The 18,525-nt window shown below is 39.4% G+C and overlaps 4 protein-coding genes across 5 annotated transcripts; 1 reads left to right on the forward strand and 3 right to left on the reverse strand.

Annotated features, from left to right (window-relative positions):
- The first annotated feature begins 865 nt into the window (after window positions 1–865).
- On the forward strand, window positions 866–2,575 carry LOC110753009 (fatty acid elongase 3-like). Its single transcript, XM_021953801.2, has one exon. It carries the CDS (start codon window positions 1,315–1,317, stop codon window positions 2,239–2,241), a length of 927 nt encoding a protein of 308 aa, XP_021809493.2. The 5' UTR covers window positions 866–1,314; the 3' UTR covers window positions 2,242–2,575.
- Window positions 2,576–5,980: 3,405 nt separating this feature from the next.
- Window positions 5,981–8,585, reverse strand: LOC110752987 (calcium uniporter (DUF607)). The gene is made up of 2 exons (XM_021953775.2): window positions 7,846–8,585; window positions 5,981–6,701 (listed from the first exon to the last, which is right to left on the reverse strand). The coding sequence occupies exons 1-2, from the start codon at window positions 8,422–8,424 to the stop codon at window positions 6,198–6,200; spliced, it is 1,083 nt and encodes a 360-aa protein (XP_021809467.1). The 5' UTR covers window positions 8,425–8,585; the 3' UTR covers window positions 5,981–6,197.
- Window positions 8,586–11,993: 3,408 nt separating this feature from the next.
- Window positions 11,994–15,461, reverse strand: EMB3111 (Tetratricopeptide repeat (TPR)-like superfamily protein). The gene is made up of 2 exons (XM_021953780.2): window positions 14,171–15,461; window positions 11,994–13,604 (listed from the first exon to the last, which is right to left on the reverse strand). Exons 1-2 carry the CDS (start codon window positions 14,934–14,936, stop codon window positions 12,601–12,603), a joined length of 1,770 nt encoding a protein of 589 aa, XP_021809472.1. The 5' UTR covers window positions 14,937–15,461; the 3' UTR covers window positions 11,994–12,600.
- A 127-nt stretch (window positions 15,462–15,588) lies between these two features.
- Window positions 15,589–18,434, reverse strand: LOC110752992 (transmembrane protein, putative (DUF677)). 2 transcript variants are annotated; one of them, XM_021953784.2, is made up of 2 exons: window positions 16,452–18,434; window positions 15,589–15,861 (listed from the first exon to the last, which is right to left on the reverse strand). In XM_021953784.2, the coding sequence occupies exon 1, from the start codon at window positions 17,633–17,635 to the stop codon at window positions 16,463–16,465; it is 1,173 nt and encodes a 390-aa protein (XP_021809476.2). In that variant the 5' UTR covers window positions 17,636–18,434; the 3' UTR covers window positions 15,589–15,861; window positions 16,452–16,462. The 2 variants fall into 2 exon arrangements, with proteins under 2 accessions (XP_021809476.2, XP_021809475.2); XM_021953783.2 differs by having other exon boundaries at window positions 15,589–15,878.
- Window positions 18,435–18,525: the final 91 nt, after the last annotated feature.

The raw sequence follows: 18,525 nt of genomic DNA on the forward strand, positions 1-18,525 counted from the left end.
GATTACGACCACGTCACGTATTACAAGAGAGTAGAGGACCCCATGCCATTCGTCACATTCAAACTTTTTGAGTGACAAACAAATTGATTGCAACTTAGGAAAGTAGAACATATGCTATTTATTTATTAAAAGTATCTATCTACTGCTCTCCTTTGAGGGTTATCTTCAGCAAAGATGCTCTTTGCAGCCGCATTAACTTCTCCACCCACAAACATGACATTGCGTCGAAGAATTTTAACTTCTCCATCCACAAAATTGACACTGAATTCTATCCATTGATGGATTGTAAGTACCATGTATAAGAGATATAAGCGGCCGATATAGCACCTCTCGTTTCAATGTGTATTCGAAAACTAGTTGAAAGTATGTGTGGTTGGGAAAAATGTAATGATCTATGTATGTTGTGGAGATTTGAACTCTTGAAGATATAATTAGATATGGTTAGTCATAGTTGATTAGGGTTTCCCTTACATGATTAATACTGGACCTTTGCAGATAAAAGATATTTTTTAGTCCGTAAAACAACACGTAATTGAGAACTAGTATGACCTTGAGGATGAAAAAGTTAGTAACATCATATATGATATGTGCACGTCTTTCAGTGTCTAATCGGATCATTTTTCCGAATGCTGCCACACCAACAAAATGTGGTGGATGAACTTTTGGCATGTCCTTTGAACGAAGAAAAACCTTACAAAAGCAACAAAATCACGGCGGTGATGATCATCAATCAATAAAATCACCCGTAACGACTACTCAATCTCATAAATATATGAACCATAAAAGTAAAAATGGTCCCCATAACCCCCAACCCAAGACCAATCTCAAAAATATCTTCCCAACTATAAATACATTGTGCACGACTGACTGACTGTATCACCAAAACGAAGACTTAGTTTAGTCCTTCGGACACGTCGGAGCCCCGTACCCACAACACACGTCCAACCAAACCAGTCCACGTGTCTTCCAAAACTGCAATATTTCCAACACTACTTCTTGGCTTCATGCCCACCGGTCATTTGATTCATTTTCATCCCTTAATTTAATAACCCTACCCTGCCTCTCGTTTCTCCCTCTCTCTCTCACGAAACTAAAACAACCCCTAAAATTCCCCAACCCAAAATTTCCAAAATAAAAAATAAAGAAAAACCAGAAAAATGTGAGTGAACGAATGAATGTATGACTCCATGTGAGACAGAGCCTCCAGACCCATCCGCCACAGCGTGAAGGGCCGTTTCCCGTCGTTTCCCGTCCCAAAAAACGACGTGACACGTCACCTCCACCGTCTGCTCCGTCCCCAACCCGGCAGAACCAATGTCGGGTCAACCCCTGATCCAGACCCTAACATTCTGGCTCTCGGAGCACCCATCCATCGTCGGCTTCCGCTGGAGCCACGCCCATTCCTGGGGTTCCACGTGGTCCTTCCTCTTCACCGCCATCGCCGTCTACCTCACCCTCTCCCTCCTCCTCCACTTCACCCTCCTCCTCGTAAACCGTTCGGGTCGACCCGTCCCGCTCGGACCCATACCCGCCGTCCACAGCCTCGCCATGGCCCTAATCTCCTTCACCATCTTCGCCGGCATCACCCTCTCCTCCGCCGCAGAAATCCGCGAGACCCGGTGGTTCTGGCGCCGCTCCAAAACCCCGTTCCAGTGGCTCCTCTGCTTCCCGCTCGGGACCCGCCCGTCGGGTCGGGTCTTCTTCTGGTCATACATGTACTACCTCTCCAGATTCCCCCACATGCTCCGCACATTCTTCACGATCCTACGACGTCGTAAGCTCGTCCCTTTCCAGCTCTTCAACCACTCGATCTTGACCGTGATATCGTTCCTGTGGCTGGAGTTCTCTCAGTCGATCCAGGTTCTGGCGATACTGTTGACGACCCTCGTGTACTCGGTGGTGTACGGCTACAGGTTCTGGACGGCGGTGGGTCTGCCGAGCGCCTGCTTCCCGGTCGTCGTGAACTGCCAGATTGCGCTGCTGGGCTGCAACGTCGCGTGCCACGTCGGCGTTCTGATGCTACATTTCATGAGAGGCGGGTGCAATGGGATCGGGGTATGGGTGTTCAATTCGGTGTTGAATGGGGTGATTCTCTTGGCCTTTTTGAATTTTTACGTCAAAATTCATCTGGGTTTTGATAAAAAGGGAAGGACCCGCGGCGGCGAGGTTAAGTCTGTGGCTGGTGGCGGGTCTTGTTCTCCTGGGTTGGGAGGGAAAGAAAGGAATGGCAAGGAGCTTTGATAGTGTGGGTTAGAGTGTATGATAGTTTTGGTGGGGTGGGGTTGGGGCTTGCCTTTTTAGATTTGCTGTAAAAGGGTCTATAAAGTTAAGTTAATTATGTATACATTTCTTTTGATAAAGAACAAAAAATAAAAAATAATGTATACATTTACAATGGAGGTAAAAAAGTAAAAGATGAGGTGCGTAAAAAGGTGGGGTCAGGTAAGTTCAGTTCTCTCAGTAGATTTTTCTTTTTCTTTTTCTTTTTTGATACCTGATATGATTATGTTTCTCATGATTTGATCAGTAAAATCTTTTGATGGGAATTCATAAAACTAGTGGCCACTTTATATTACTTTTTGGTATTCTGATGGGTAAAATCTTTTGATGGGAATTCATGATTTGATCATATCATTTGCCAGGTTGTTACATGAATCTTTGCTGCAATTGTGTCTAAAATTGTTCAGTTTATAAAATGGTAAGAAAGGATTCTACTCTCGTATCGAAAAGCATTGATGCTAGGATAATAGACTTGAGCTTAGTCAAGTTGGTTAGAGCGCCGAGTTCAAATTCCACTCTACATAGTTTAGATTAGATTAAGTAGAATATTTGCTTTTATACCATAAATTTCAATTGATTGCATTGCAACACTACACGGACGTTAGGGATTTGATACCTCATAAGAGGGAGGCATGTCTTGAAATTCAATAAACAATTTGTCATAGATTTTGAGTAAGAGAAATTGTGGCTTTTGCAAATGAATGATTATCATGAGAGCATATTGCGTTCATGTAGGAAACGTGTGTTTGGAATTGGATCATAACAAATCGTCTCAAAGCTTACGATGCTATTCGGCGGGAATTAATGCAATACCCTAACTACTTCTCTTTACGTGTGAATTATGCAAGCATTTGATCAATTCTAAATCAATCTTTATTCAAGGTCAGTTTGGACTTGATCACGACTTTAAAGGTTTACTTTTTCTTCTTCAACTAAAGTACTCTTAGTTAGAGTATTTAGGAAGGAGTAAATTCGGGAGTGTAAAACTATTTTTATATCTCTTTTATATATTCAAAAGATGTAAATACGATTTTTGCTTTAATGGGGAAGATGTATATTTGGTTTTTTATGTTTTTTTTTTCGTGTTAACTTTTTAAAATTAATTTTGTGTATGTTAGGTTTATTTTATTTTTCCAAACAAATAGACTTAAAAAAAAAATTGGAGAAAATATGATTTGACCCATAAACAACATAAACATATATATGTTTTGGAAGTCATAATTTCTCTCCTCTTTTTTTTTTTCATGTGAGTCCTGCCAACAAAAGATGAACAAAAATGTAATTGCGCATCTAATTTTGACTCGACTAATTGGCTTAATCCACATCAATATTGTTAAGGCTTTGCTTTTGGACCTTGTACAAAACATCTTCGGTGAATAATGGGCCTAAATGTGACTAGGTTGGACTCGGCATCCAGACACATGTTTTGAATAATGGGCTGAAATTTAGTCTTTTAAGTGACATCTAAAATCAAGAACTCTTGTTCATCTTGACTCTTGATAATGCATTTCAATTTTCGGTTGGTCAATTTAACCCACTTGGCACTTTGAAAGGTATCGTGTCTGTTTTTTTGGTCAAAGAGTCAATTCATTCCAAAAGGCCAAACCCAAGAAAGGGGGCGAAAAACAGAGAACCATACAAGGACCTGATACCAGCCACTGTAATTATCAAAGAGTAGTGTGGGCACGGAAGACCATACTTGCACTCACAAAACAAGCACCAAAGAGGGAGGGTGTTGTGCGGTGCAGTGCAGAGCTGGGCCGGCACAACCTCTCCACTGCCAAACAAAGAACGATACAAAAGAGAGACCCCCACGAAAATTATTGTCAACTTGGTACGAAATTGACTCAATGATTTAAGGATACATCACCATTACTTTTGCATCACGCGGAAACTTTGGTTGGCCCCAACCACAACCACAACCACAACCACATAAACAATTTCTCACTTCTCTCTTAGCCTTAGGGTTGGCTCAACATAATTTCAATGCGTATAATGTGAAGAAAAAGAATAATGCAAACAAAAGGATCACAATCGTATAGGAAACTGCAGACAAATTGCTCTTTGGCTACATTATGCAAATCGCACTCTGACTTGCATATACAAAAAATGACTTAATAAAAATACAATTTTAAAAACTTATGTACATGTATAGAACTGTGTCTTAAAGAAGAATGAGTCGTTACGTATAATGAACCAAATATTTTAAATCCTAGACAAATACCATCATAAACTAAGGGACTAATTGGAAAAAGAAGACCTAACATAACTTACACAGCCAGCCCCACGCCTATCTCATGACAACTGTGGATAGATCATGTAAAGATAACCATGATTCTATTCCATTATCCCAAAATCCCAAAATCCCCATCCCATTTTAAAATCAAACAAAAGGGAATAAACTGAAGAATCATATTATTTAGTTTTCATATGGTAGGCAAGGCAACATTAGGTCGGTGGCAGGCAATGCATCACAATATTAAAATTGGTACAAGGCCAAGAATTGGATAGGAATCAGGATTGAGGATTGAGGATTGAGGTGGGTTTGGATGCATGTTACATTAACAAAGTGAATGTGTCCAAAACTTTGTCACCTACCATACAGTCCACTAATAACTAATAAGAGCATGATCAATAGAGCCCCAGCTTCTTGGAGGTTTCTTGGCCGTCTGCTCTTTTCTTTTTTCTTCATCAAGATCAAGACGAGAACCCATGAACCTTGACCTGACACGCGTCTTGGGGAGTGGATGGGCACGTCAGACAATGCATTCGCATGGTCCCAATGTGATGCCATCCCATATCAAAGACCTAAATAACAAGGACGAAGGGGGTGTGAAAAGAGATTGAAGACTTGGCCTGTCCAATTGAAACCTGCCGTGGTCATGGATGAACCATTTCACTTTTGTTGTATGTCGTGCACAAACTGCCCTCCCAACTCATTTGCTCATGTCATTAGGTTTGTTTAGAAGAAAGATTATTCGAATGTCATTATCCCATCAAAAAGCAATTGGTATTGAGGGTAGAAAGTCAAGATCTTTTAGGTTTTTAAGCTAGTTGTGGGTTACGTCTAATACATGGACGATTTGTACTAGGCGACGTAGGAACTGTAAAGTCACTCAACATGACCAAATAAATAATTCGTTCTAATATCATATTAGAAGGTGAATATTCAATTTAAAATAAATTAAAAACGGAACTATGTGATTATGATACTTTTTTTTTAAAACATGGTTTGAAGCCTTGAATTGGGTGACAGATAATCTTTATTGGAGTGCTGAAATTGCTGCGAAGTGAGACTCCAAAATTTGGAATTTTGTTTCTGTTTTTAAGAAGAAAAAAAACCCATTTAGTAGAAGCACATGCAGCCGATTCATTTGAATGACCTCTCTCAATAACTATGAGGTAATCCCAGAGGCCACTAACTTGGAAACTACATAATTACATAGTTTATTCATATTCAGCGGGTCTCTTTTCGGAAGCCTCATATATAATAAAGTATTTTTTTTTACCAATAACATTTTTATTATAAAAATCCAAGTGCTTGCAAATTCACCACAGAAACAGTGACACTTTAGCTTTTTTTACACTTTCCTTTATGTTCAGTTGTCTGGTGATTTACGGCTCTTTATCTTTTCGTCTTCAATATTACGCAGAATAAAGTAAAAGTTTTCTACAGCAATTTCATTGATGAACATAAGACTAGTTGTGAATCGGAGTGAATTTTTTCAGGGGTAAATTGATATCATAAAACTACAAACCTACACACTCTCCACATCATTGTTTACAGAAAGCCGGGGACTAAATTCTAAGTTAAATCAGTGGGGGGAGAAAGAGGGGGTTAAAACAAAATTGGGATTTCATTTTCAATCATATTGTTATTTTTGTTTTTCTTTGCTTCTTCTGTTGCCTCTGTAATTTTAACTACGTATTGAACCAAACTGCACGCTCTTTGGCCCGTCAAAAGCAGTTGACGCGGGCAGTGCTGAAGAAGACGATGACGAGTAAGGATAACAAGCTTTTCTTAGCTCATTGTACCTTCCCTCATCGAAATTCTGAAGCTTCATGAGGCGCTTCTGCTTCGCGTGAAACCTGCTCTGGAAAAATCCCTCGAAAGAGGGCTCTTTCGAGGTCCTGAGGAAAAATGTATAGCCAGCCATGAAGTACATTGAAGTAACGTAGAAACAAATAGGTTCCATGACGTCCCATGAGAGTTCCCAGAAGGTGAGCCTCATGAACCCGGCTGTTTGGACAACAAGATATGCAAGCCCACACCAGAGCTCCCTCCGAACCAGGAACTCGGCTTTCCTGTCGATTTCAAACTTGTGCCTCTCCATGTCCTCCAATTCCCTGATTCTTGGGTCGTTTGGGTTGGCTGCAGCTGCTCCTGGAATTGGAATTAGTTCCTGGATGGCTTTGGCTACCTGCAGTAATCAAACAGTTTGAAACGTTTGGGTAAAGCATGCTCAGCCTAACAAGCTAACATCTTCCATCAATCTTTGGACTTTTACCCTCAAACTATATAACACAACAACCAAAAAAACAACTTGACCCTAAGAAAATCAAAATTTTGGGCTAAAAGAATAGCTTAAAACTAGAATCAAGAAGATAACACAAAAGCTTTTACTCTGCTACCTGCCAATTCTTTTAAATCAACAAAAGGAAAGACTAAATTTTTGTTGAAGAAATAGGGAAAATATAAGTAATGAGTTATGCAAGCAGAGCAAAAGATAGAGATGCCATAGAAGGTGCATGTTAGCAACTAAAACAAATCCAAGAACTATATCTGTGAGGTATTCTCAGCAAAACACTATACCACCACCCTAAAAGGGAAAAAGCAAACCCAACCCTTTTGCCAAGATATCACCAAACCCACTTCTTTTTTTTCTCTTTTTTCATTTGACTGAAAACATCCCCCTCTCTCCTCATTTCTTCCAACTATTCAATTTTGAGGAACATATCATTACTCTTTACTTGGCAAGTAATTAATTATCCTAATCTTTAGGTATTAAATTTACTTCCTTTTTTGGGGCCCTTGTATAGGATTAGCACAAAACTACCCTCAATCCTATTGAAGTTTCTAGTTCCTTCAAACACCAACCCCACCAACAACAAAAAAATGTAATTTTCTGTAAATAAAAATGTCATCTGCTTTTTTTCTTTGTTTTTTAATTGACTGTAGTCTCCTCAAACAGTGTATGAAAAGGGATTTAAATCCCATGAACATTAAAATCTGCCACGGTAGAAACTGAAACGTGGGGAACCCTTTTCACGTTTTAGATTTGGCCTGTTGAAGAAAACAAACAAAATAATCATAAAATAATATCAGTTTTCGGAATTTCCCAAATCACCAAAAAGGAAAAGAAAAGAATCAAACAATCACTAAAATGGGAAAATCTCGTAATTTTATTTCTACCCTCTCGGCCAACAGACCAAGACCATCAATAATTATCTGAAACACCAAACAAATATAAAACCCACAAAGAAAACAAAAATGGTAATTTGAATTTAAATTTGTAATTAAGCAAATAACGAAATAAAATTAAGATTAATGAATCAGAAATTAACCTGCTCAGGCCTCAAGCAAACGGCGTTTCCCAACACGATAACGGACCCGTTTTCGTCTAACGATTTGGCGAACCCGAGACCCAGATCCGGATCCGAACAACCCTCCTTGCATATCCGAACAAACTCCGGATACGATACCCAGCTTTTCTGGACTTCTCGAAGCTTCGATTTCACAGCCTCCAACTGGGCCACCCTCAGCAACTTCCTGGTTTCCTCCGCCGTCAATCCTGAACCCACCGCCGGCGACCTCTCCTGCTCGGGCTCCGGCGGAGCCAAACAGTCCAACCGGATTCGGTCAGAGCCAATGGCCATGAACCTGAGCTTCTCCATCAGGTTTTCTCCAGTCGGCAAGGACCACATCTCCGGCCTCTGGGACGTCGCCGGCGACGATCTCTTGTGGAAGAAGCGGCGGAAAATGACATTGTCTCCCGGGTCGGGTGCGATGCTTGTTTCCCGTGGCTTGGGAGCCGGTCGGGTATGAACCGCCGACGAAGAAATCCGGCAGTTTCGGAGGGTTTGGGGCGAGATCTTGGAGATATTGAACAGGCGCTGGGCTAGGGTTTTCTTGAACGCCATCATATAAATCAAAGAGCGAGAATCGCCGAGGCTTTCTGTTTGAATAGGAGAGAGAGAGAGAGAGAGCTTGAAAGCTTTGTACTGGTTTTGAGCGCATCAACAATGGAGGCCTCTGTTCCTTTATATAGGTGTCCCAATTAACAGGACGACCACGATATTTTGAAAACCCTCGCGATTTTTACAAACAGAAAGAGGGGAGAAATTCCGCGTTGCACGGTTCTCAACGATCTACAAATAACATATGCCTTATGTTCGGGGCATATTCGTTTTATTAGTTCTCGCATTTTCAATTTCTCGTACGCGGGGACGCGGGGCCGGTTTCACGAGAGAAAAGATCATTTAAGTTGGTGAGGCCATCACCGTCCACGTGTGCGGTCAAGCTCACCGCAACGTAACAATTTCAACTGCCTACTGTTCGATTAGATGAAAGTTGAGTAAGCTGCTTGATGTTGACTTATGTTCAGGTGGACTTCATGTGCTGGAGTAACGTAATCGACACGTGGCGAGTAGAGACCTATCGTTATCCTTGAGCGGCATGAGCTAACAATAGGGTCGGCCGCATGCGATTGTGAACTACTCTTTCGTCTTTCCTCTGCGCGAGAAAGTTGGATGGCACAGCTCATATTTTCTGGTGATATTAGAACAGGTACAAAGACTATTTACAAAACGTTCACGCAAACGTGGCGCCAAATAGGCATTTAAGGACCAAGCCTTTTGTTAATATCTTTTCTTTTCTTTTTTTCTTTTTTTTTTTGGGTAAAAAAACCAAAAACCAAAAACCAAAATAAAAAAACAAAAAAGAGAGAGATAAAGATAGAGGTTTTTGGCAATGAATTTAAGTTGAGGTTGTTGTTTAAAAGGTGTACTAGGATTAAGTTGGTGATTAGTAATGCGATAAGTCGTATTATTTGGTTGATTAAAGATGCTGATTTTAAATCCCAACAAACTTACATTAATTTTTACTTTATTATTCTAGTTTTTGGATGATTCTATTTAGACTAAGCCGGTGATTTATTTCATCCTAAATCAAATTTATTTTTTCTCAAATGTAATTGTTCTTGTTGGGCCATTCCTTTGCTTGGAGGTGAATGATGATGAAAAATATGTGGTAATATCGTCACACAAAATAATGCTTTTCAAATTATGGAATTTTACCCTTTATCGTTGGGTTCGGTAAATATAACTCAGTCAATTCAAATCCCTAAGTTAAGTTTGATCATATCGTGTTTTGCTCTCTTGGTTTTATCTACAAATGGTGTGGGAGCGAAAATTACTCCTCAAGTAGTAAGCCACTTATCCATGCATCCTAAACTTGGGAGAGTAGAGACAATCAAGCAACTTGTTATCCACTATCTTGAAACATGGAGATAAATGAGGAATATGATACTCGGATCCTAAGACTCCATGACCTATAAAAGGTCAATTAACCCAAGATCTTGAGAGAGGAAAAAGAAAGGATGCATGGATAAGTGGCTTACTCATGCAAATTTTTTGAACTCCTACTACTAACTTGGGCGTCAAAGTGTCTTTTTACAGGTACTCTCTCCTTCTGAAATTTTCCGCTCCAACAAATGATAGCATTCTTAAATTCCTTTCCTTTGGTTTGTTGTAAATTTTTTAACATTTTTTTTTGGTTTGCACATTAATCACATTATCAACATGCGCTGGGCTACATCCAAATAAACCATTCCAATTTCCATGGCCAAAGCTCGAATGTTGCAATATTAAACTGCAATGCATCCATCCAAATCCTCATTAAAATGACTAGGCGTACGGTGCATTATATACTCTGCACGATTTATGAAAATGATTTTAATTAATTTTGATAATTAATCTCAATTACACTACTAACTAATACATGTGCCTAATAATCCAAGAAAAACAATGACATATTTGTATTTAGTCAATACAAATTAAATTATGTAATTGCATATTATTAACCACGAGTTGCATAAAAAGCTGTTTATTTTAATCTTTACATCCTTATCATCATCATTCACTCAAGCCATGCAATTGCGTGTGTGACCAAATAAATTGCTACTAAAATATTCGGTTAGTTTATTCAAAAAAATAAATAAAGTTTGATTAGCTTCATCAGAGTTCGTAATCATGTTTGCCCACTAGACCTAACAGCTGTTTGTCATTTTCAGTACGAAATTAGGGTAATTTTTTTGTTTATAAATTTATGGTGACACAAAGCTATCTACCAATACTGAGCTGCATATGAGTCATGATCCGCATAGAACTCTCTCTTCTATCTGGTTTGATCGTGGACAATTCAAGTAAGTTTGGATGGATAATGAGATTCTTGGCTTGATATGGACCCAAATGACAATCCGAGTTCTAGAAGAAACATAGTCGTACATTTTTGCAGCTTTTATTCGATAATAATTTTAGAGGATTTGATGCTCTCTGGTTTAGTTTGTTATCCTTTCTCGAGCAAACCTCACATTGAATTGCCATTTTCTCCTCCACTTGGTACACCAATATCCCTCATTGGTCAAAAAAAATTTTAACCCCAAAATGTACTATGTTTTGGGTATGATAATGAGATTCTCTTGAGTCGAATTGTTTGTTGCTATGATTCGAATCGTTTGATGAACTTAACAATAATATAGAACTAAACTGATTAAATTGAACAACTGTCCAACATATTCGGGACAAATGTCCCCTTCCCAAGAGTGAGACTCTATTGGACGGAATTGGAGTCGGTTCCAGTCACAGCTACCAAATGGGATGACTAACTAGGATGCCCTTCATCTTGGTAATGGTCATGCTCCATGTATACCCATGCCTATAAACCTTCCACATAACTAGAGGATAGAAGAAACACTAGTGAACTTAGTTAGAGGGACAAGAATAAAGGCTCCTTGAATGCTAAAAACCAATAGGCTTTTACTGGTTATCACTCTTTTAATTATGCTTTGTAGTACTTGGATTATAACAAAAAATCTAAATTCCTTGTCATATATTTCATATGTAGATCTCAATCTGATATTTATGAAGAATATAACACACCCTTTCACTGAATGAATTGTAGTCATGAAATTGATCATGAAATAGACTGGTGTGGTTGACAAATGCTTAAGAAACTTGAGGCAAGGCTAACAACAACAACCCATTATTTTAAAAGAATCCAATCTTTGAGTACATAATGCTTTATTCTTTTCCCTCATTTGCACTTAACCATGTAAGTTGTATATAAAAGTATGCAAGGAACCTCATGAGCTTCCTAAGAAAAGCAATTGAGCATTGCCTTATCAACTAGGAAAAGCAATGATTGAGAGACCATGCATTTTTCTAAATAGTCTAAAGACAGCATATATTCCCGGCAATACATGTTTATTCTCGCAGGTTTTGCCAAAGTTTAAGCAACCAAAGCCAGCAAGCAATGCTGGTTTTATGGGTCACTTGGCATGATTGACCTCTTGTTCTAAATCTCATTTCTGTCTTTTTCCTTTTTGGCTTTGCCTTCGTTCCACCCTACTGATATTCTTTACACACCCACACCACACAGGGAGTGAGAGACAATGCAGCTTCTATCGTGTCTGTCTGTGTAAGCAGTAAACATATAGATCAATCTAGAAAACCTTTGAAGCATGACAAAAATGTCGGATGCACAACTGAAAATATTACAGGAGAGTGAATTGGAGGAGTTTTTGTACAAAGGTCTTTTAAGCTTGGTCCATTGTACATATCATTAATGGTGTCAGCAATGATAAATTATTTATTTAAGCATGTTTACACCGCCTTAAGTCTTCACCTACACCCATCAAGGGAACTCAGAGTGTGTGAACCACATCAGGTCTAAATAACGATAAACCCTAGCCCACGTCAACACCAACAGCATAACCTTCAGCTTGGCATCTGAGCTAATCAGCAGAACTTCCACGCAAATGTATTGAACTTGGTTACAAGAAACTGAATACTGAGTCTGCTCTTTCCGAAAGTTTCCTTGCATCCTGTTGCAAAGCTTTCTTTCTAAGCATTCGGATATATGAAGCCCATGCGGTGATGGCTCTTCCAGAGTCTGGACTTTCGATTTACAGCATCTTGCCACCATCATATACAGAGTCATCAGGTTGACAGGAGAAGTACCTAGAACATATTATCTTAAGCAGCAATGCATTGCATTTGCAGCACCATCAATGTGGGGAATCTCTTGGGTGCCAAATAGCATCAAGATACCACATCCCCAGCAAATAGAAAGTCACAGATCTTCTGATCAATGGGGACAGCATTCTGAGACTGACCATCACTCTGCAGACTCTTCTTTTCCTTCCTATACATTTCAGCTTCACGAACTCTACCAAGTTTTTGGAGACCGGCTAAGAGAACATTGTATGTTCCCAAGAAAGGAAGAAACCCTTCCCCTCGCATCGTATCAAAAATTTTAAGTCCTCTATCAGCACTACCAGCAGAGAAGTAAACACCCATCAAGGCAGTGTAAGTTGTAGTGCACTTGTGATCATCAGGCAATAAATTAAAGACTTTTGCAGCACAATTGGTCCTTCTAGCACGCCCAAGCCTATATATTAGAAGTGCACTTAGGTATGTTCCAGGAGAATACCCAGCCCTAATCATCTCCACAACAATCTCTACCACCTTTGGAAATGAATTTGATCTGATCAAAGCTCCTATTAAAGAAAGATAGGCATTTCTCTCAACGATGATACCCATTTTCACACTATATTCAAAAGCCAGCAAAGCACCATCTGGTCTGCAAAGTCCACAATTTACCACAATGATGGTTGAGATGATTGCAGAATTCAATTTTATATTCTTATCTTCATTTCCAGCGAGTAAGTGGTCTATGGCAACAAGATTTTCCTTTTTTAAGAGAATCAGTACAAGCCATTCATCCATTGTTGAAGGAGCATCAGCAGCAGTTGCTCTAAGCTCACCTGTCTCCTGATTCCCAGATTCAATGGAAAAGTGAGGATGAACTTGCCTGAGGAGGGAATCACTCACCCCAGCAATTTTTAAAGTTCTGAGTGCCTCTAGAAATACAGGGTAACGAAGGGCAAGGCGATGTTCTTTCATAAACCAAAGGACTTGGTTCACTGTCCATGTCTCTCCCACTTTGCACAAATTCTCAATTAAAATATTGCAAGCTGCTTTATCAGGTTGTACTCCAGCATCTTGCATTTTGCCAAAAATCTCAAGTGCCTCTTTGCATTTACCTGAAAACCCAACACAAATAGAGTAATTTGATTATCTTAAGTTTTGGAGAGGCAGGAGAGGAACATAGTAAAAAAAAAAAAAAAAGGAACCAGTTTGCCCAAGATCCCACCAAAAGTGCATTATGCATAGAAATTATACAAGACGAGTCCATTTCGGAACCATTAATATTAATACGCAAGTTAATGAAACATGATATCTTTCCTTAATACGATTAAGCAAAGAAATATGTTTGCACGTTACTTACACATCATCTCAACACTGGAAGGGAAAAGGAAAGCAATCACAAAGATTACGGAAAGTCAAATCAAAACAACTTCAAATTATAGCAAAAATCATTGAGAGGACACAACCAAAAACAAAAAGTCTTATGTTCTGTTGATAAAGAACAGCCAGTGGGAAGAGAAATTAGTGCAACCCAATGAACAAAAGTGGTAACTTGCAGTGTATATTTGCTTCACCTAACATATAAAACATGCCCAACATCAAACAATTTAACAATGGCCCATTCAGACATTACAACAAACAAATGGATGGCACTAGGTATGCAAAGTTGAGTTGGGCTCACCCGAACCAATAAGGTATTCCATTAAGACAGTGTAGGTATGACAAGTTGGAGAGCACCCAGATTGAAGCATTTCTTTGTAAACATCAGTAGCCTCCTTCACTCTGTTATCACTAAACAGGACCTTCATATAAGCAGTGTAAGAAACAACAGTAGGAACACAGCCCTGAGCTCTCATCTCCTCCCAAACCTTCACAGCCCCATCAACATCCCCAGCACTAGAAAGCCAATGCATCAGCGAAGTGTAAGTAACAGCATCAATCCTTATGTCCTTCTCTTGCATTTGCTTGAAAACATGGGTCATGGAAGACACCCTCCCCGCCTCTCCAAAAATGTCCAGCATTGTTGTGTAGGTGAAGTGGTCGTGCTTAAACCCTCGAACCCCGGAAACCCAATTGAAAAAAAGCCATGCTTTTTCCATTGGAGGATGGGTTTTGAGCACCCGGCTCACAGTGTAAGAGTCCCATCTTATGGGCAGCCTCTGCAATTGGTCCTGAGCAGAATCCCATGTTGAATATTTGAGAATTTTGTATATGTTTCCAATGGTTTCCCTCATGTAAATCGTTGGGTCTGCATCTTCTTGCTTTTTACTGGATTTGAAGTGCTTCTTGATGCTCTTTCTGGTAATTGGCTTACTGGGTTCGTTTTGTTTGATTCGGTCGAGTGAATGGACGGATTTGATGGAACTCTTTGGACAATGATGATCATGGATGGCCGTGAAAGCTGCAAGGCGTTTGAGAAATCCATGGAGGTTATAGAAACCGCGCATAGAAGCTATGCGTTTGGTCCTCGCGCTTTTTTGTATCGCTGATAGTCAGATGAGAAGTGATTTCTATTGTGGCAAATTTGAGAAAATGGGTCAAACGATATACGAGTCATTTTCTCGACAAAAAAAAAACAATTCTTTTTATTTTTTTTGGGCAAGTTTTTCAGTAAAAACAATGTTACAATTTTTTGGGTAACTAATATCTCATGATCTTTCATCCCGTACAAGACTTTATAATAATAAAGTTCGGATATATGCAATCACTCTCAAACCACAAACCACCACAACGCATAACAAATAAACTTAACAATGTAGAGAATTCTAAACTCAAAACATTCGTAAGTTTACAACTCGTCTCATAAGTAAAGCTGATCCGGTAAACTTAGTAAATCTTGATCATGAGAGATCAGTATCATTTACCGTTTTGATGAGAATCAAGTACCATCTTGACCTGGTACAATCATACAGCATGATGACATTGTGACTTTTGGCCTTCGACCAGGATCAAGACTCCAGTTTTAGGGCTTAAAAAATGTAACGTAGTAGAAGAAGAGTTCTTAATTTCAATATTGCTGCCATAGACTCGTAAGCATGCATCTAGTGCATGCCTACCAATCCCTCATTTTCTGCAACACTCCCGACCCAACAAATCATATCATCTCAAGATGTTTCAAAGATAGTAATTAAAGAAATACATTCACGTTTTCATGTTTTTACATCATTCACCATATAACAGTTGAGTATCCCCAAAAATTTCATACAACAAACCAGATAAAAAACAACTGAAGCAAAAATCATGAAACAATTTTCTTCCTATCAAGAATGCATGCCTTTCTCGGCCTCTTGACCAAGCCCCTTCATTTTCCACACTTCATACTTTGTATGTCTTCAGCCGTTGGATCCATTAGGCCGTCCGATACATATCAGACTGAAGATGAACAATCTCTATATCATATAGAGAAGCAAGTAAAAGAAATATATCAAAATATGCAGACACCGATGTGGACAAATATTCTTAAACACAAAGTGATTCACCATTGGAATAGGACACCTTCCTAACTAATTTCCATCCACAGGAATGCGCTTTCTTTTGCAGAAATATACAACACTTTTCTTAGACTCACCCTCTAATGTATGACCAACTATCTACTGGAGTGCGGCAGTTAACTTCATTATCATCCAATCATGTTTCTGAGTTCTCTATAACAGCATTAAGCAGCAAAGAAAGCAAAAAATTCTTGAACATTTTGCAATAAGAAACCAGATGAAACAGTCAAAGTCAAAACAAGTAAGTAATCCTTTTGATTGAAGCATACTCTGAAAATGTAAACACATTTAGTATAATCCTGCTTAACAATGAACTCTTTCGAGCAGTAGAAACAATTAACTCTACCCTTTTTTTTCTTCTAACAAAGGCCAAATCAAAGACATTGACCCAAGGTGAAGAGTTACTTTAGCTGGGTGCTTATGTTTCACTAATAGGCAACCAGCCAGAGAACACTGATCAGAAAAACATACCCAAAGGCTACTCATTTGTTGGGATGCCTAATTATTCTCTGCAAAATTACTGTCCTCGCCCTCCTTATATTCCGGCTACACTTATCAGCATGTTGGCTTAAATTATCAATGGTTTCCACAAACATTTCCAGCTTTTTCTTGATCTCATCTATCACTAGCTTCACAGTGTCCTCTTCTCTAAGAGCAAAACCAGCAGTCTGCAACAGTGACTCAATCTGAATTTCCCATTTGTCAACAAGCACCCGGATGTTGTCCAGGTCCGTCATTGTAACATAAGTCCCAATCTGCATTGAGCTGATTATCTCCCTCTGCCCTTTCAGTGTCCTCTCATAACGATTCCAGAGCAAATTAAACCACTTTCCAATTGAACCTATTGGAACAGCCAATGCTCCTGCCAAGGCTGTTACAAGTGGTGGTGCAGCAATAGCAGCTGCCACCACAGAAAAAACCAATACAGAGACGAAACTGGCAACAAAAATAACATTTGACACTCTCCTCCAAGCTTTGACAGATTTCAACTTCTTATCAAGTTTTCTCTTACGAAGTTGCAGTTTCTCAAACATCGATGCCTGTTGCTTATAAACTGACTGAAACAGTATAAAGAATTCATCCGTGAAAGGGTCCCCAGCTGCCTTAAATGCCCTCAGTTCTTGTAAGGTCCTCTCACACCTTTTCCCTTCAGCTCCAGCTTCTACTTCTTCCTGAAACTGTCTAACTGCAGCTTGAATTATCAGCTGGTTATTCAGAGCGCGCTTGAGACATTGCTCAAGGGCAGTACAGAAGTCCAATGTTTGAAGACTGTTTTCAAAGTATTCCTCCACAAGAGAGAACATTTCTTTACTGTTCCATATATCCTTCTTGCATTCTAGAATGACTTTGACCACTTCCTGGTTCATGTCAAGCAAGCAATCAGTAACCTCTTTGAGTGAGTCAAGAGATAGGGACCGAACTTCGAGTCCAGTGGAAAGTGAGGTGATGACACGGCTAGTGCGCTGTCGGAGAGTGGCATCAAATGATAATAAGGCCGGGTCATGTTTACAGGCTGCCTCGTACGAGCTCAAATCGGCTGTGTCTTGGGAATTGGTATTGGTTTCAAGGGATTGTGGTGGTGGTGGTGGTGGTGGTGATGATGATTGTGCTTGGCCATCAACACCCTTGTTTTTACTGGATTTTGCTCCCATCATTTGGGTCCAGATATTTCCGGAAAAACAAACTACGGCTAACTAACAAAAAAAGATAATTCCCTTTTCCTCTTTCTTAATCTTGAATGAATTTGGAAGAAGCTCAAAAGATCTTAAATCTAGCAAAGCCTTGAAAATGCAGCTAATCAAGTCCTCTCAATGCAAAGAAATACTGGGAAAGTTACGAAATCCAGCCAAATCCAGTCAATGAGTAGGTTGAAGAACCAAAAATGACCCAAAGACTTGGACTTGGGTTAGATCCTAAGCACCCAAGAGCTATATTTCACTCGGTAAAGTAAAGCCCACATGAAATTTCTGTAATCAAAATGTGAAACTTCATGATTTTGCTAACTGTAGCACTTAACTTAATAAGATCAGATTACCTGCAATTCAGCTTGAAGTCAAAGATAAGATGGAACTTTACTCTCACTACAATCGTCCACAAAGAGCAAGATTTCCAGAATCCAAGCAAAACCCAACACAACCAGCCAAAGGCCAGGTCTTGACACAACCCAGAAGTCGATGATCCTGAGCAGTACAAAAGATATGATAAAGACGAACACTTACACAACTACCAATAAACTAAAGAAATGGAGATGAGATAAGAGATTTGGTTTGGAAATGAAGGGTTAAGGTGATTTAATGAGATAAATTACAGAGATGGGATGGAAAGGGAGAGGAAAGTGAGAGGAAGTGGGAAAGCGGTGAGCAGACCATGTCGTCAATAACGAAGAATACTAGCTTCCAACCTACCCAGTACAAGATTCGACTCCGCTTATAACTAATGTTGTCTTTAAGTAACAAAACATACACTAATACCTGAAAATAAATAAAAGTAAAAGAGAGAAGAGCTTAAAAGCAAAAGGCCGAAAAGCGAAACGACTATTTGTTTG

This window comes from Prunus avium, chromosome 7, assembly GCF_965620075.1.
Source record: "Prunus avium chromosome 7, drPruAviu1.hap1.1, whole genome shotgun sequence".
Classification (NCBI taxonomy): domain Eukaryota; kingdom Viridiplantae; phylum Streptophyta; class Magnoliopsida; order Rosales; family Rosaceae; genus Prunus; species Prunus avium.

Bases quoted from the DNA above. Each gene is read 5' to 3' on its own strand.
- EMB3111 (XM_021953780.2), bottom strand. From the start codon at position 14,936: ATGCGCGGTTTCTATAACCTCCATGGATTTCTCAAACGCCTTGCAGCT. The intron at 13,605-14,170 runs GTGAGCCCAACT...TTGGGTTTTCAG, and splicing joins GGAATACCTTATTGGTTCGG to GTAAATGCAAAGAGGCACTT.
- LOC110752987 (XM_021953775.2), bottom strand. From the start codon at position 8,424: ATGATGGCGTTCAAGAAAACCCTAGCCCAGCGCCTGTTCAATATCTCC. The intron at 6,702-7,845 runs GTTAATTTCTGA...TGATTACTGCAG, and splicing joins TTTGCTTGAGGCCTGAGCAG to GTAGCCAAAGCCATCCAGGA.
- LOC110752992 (XM_021953784.2), bottom strand. From the start codon at position 17,635: ATGATGGGAGCAAAATCCAGTAAAAACAAGGGTGTTGATGGCCAAGCA.
- LOC110753009 (XM_021953801.2), top strand. From the start codon at position 1,315: ATGTCGGGTCAACCCCTGATCCAGACCCTAACATTCTGGCTCTCGGAG.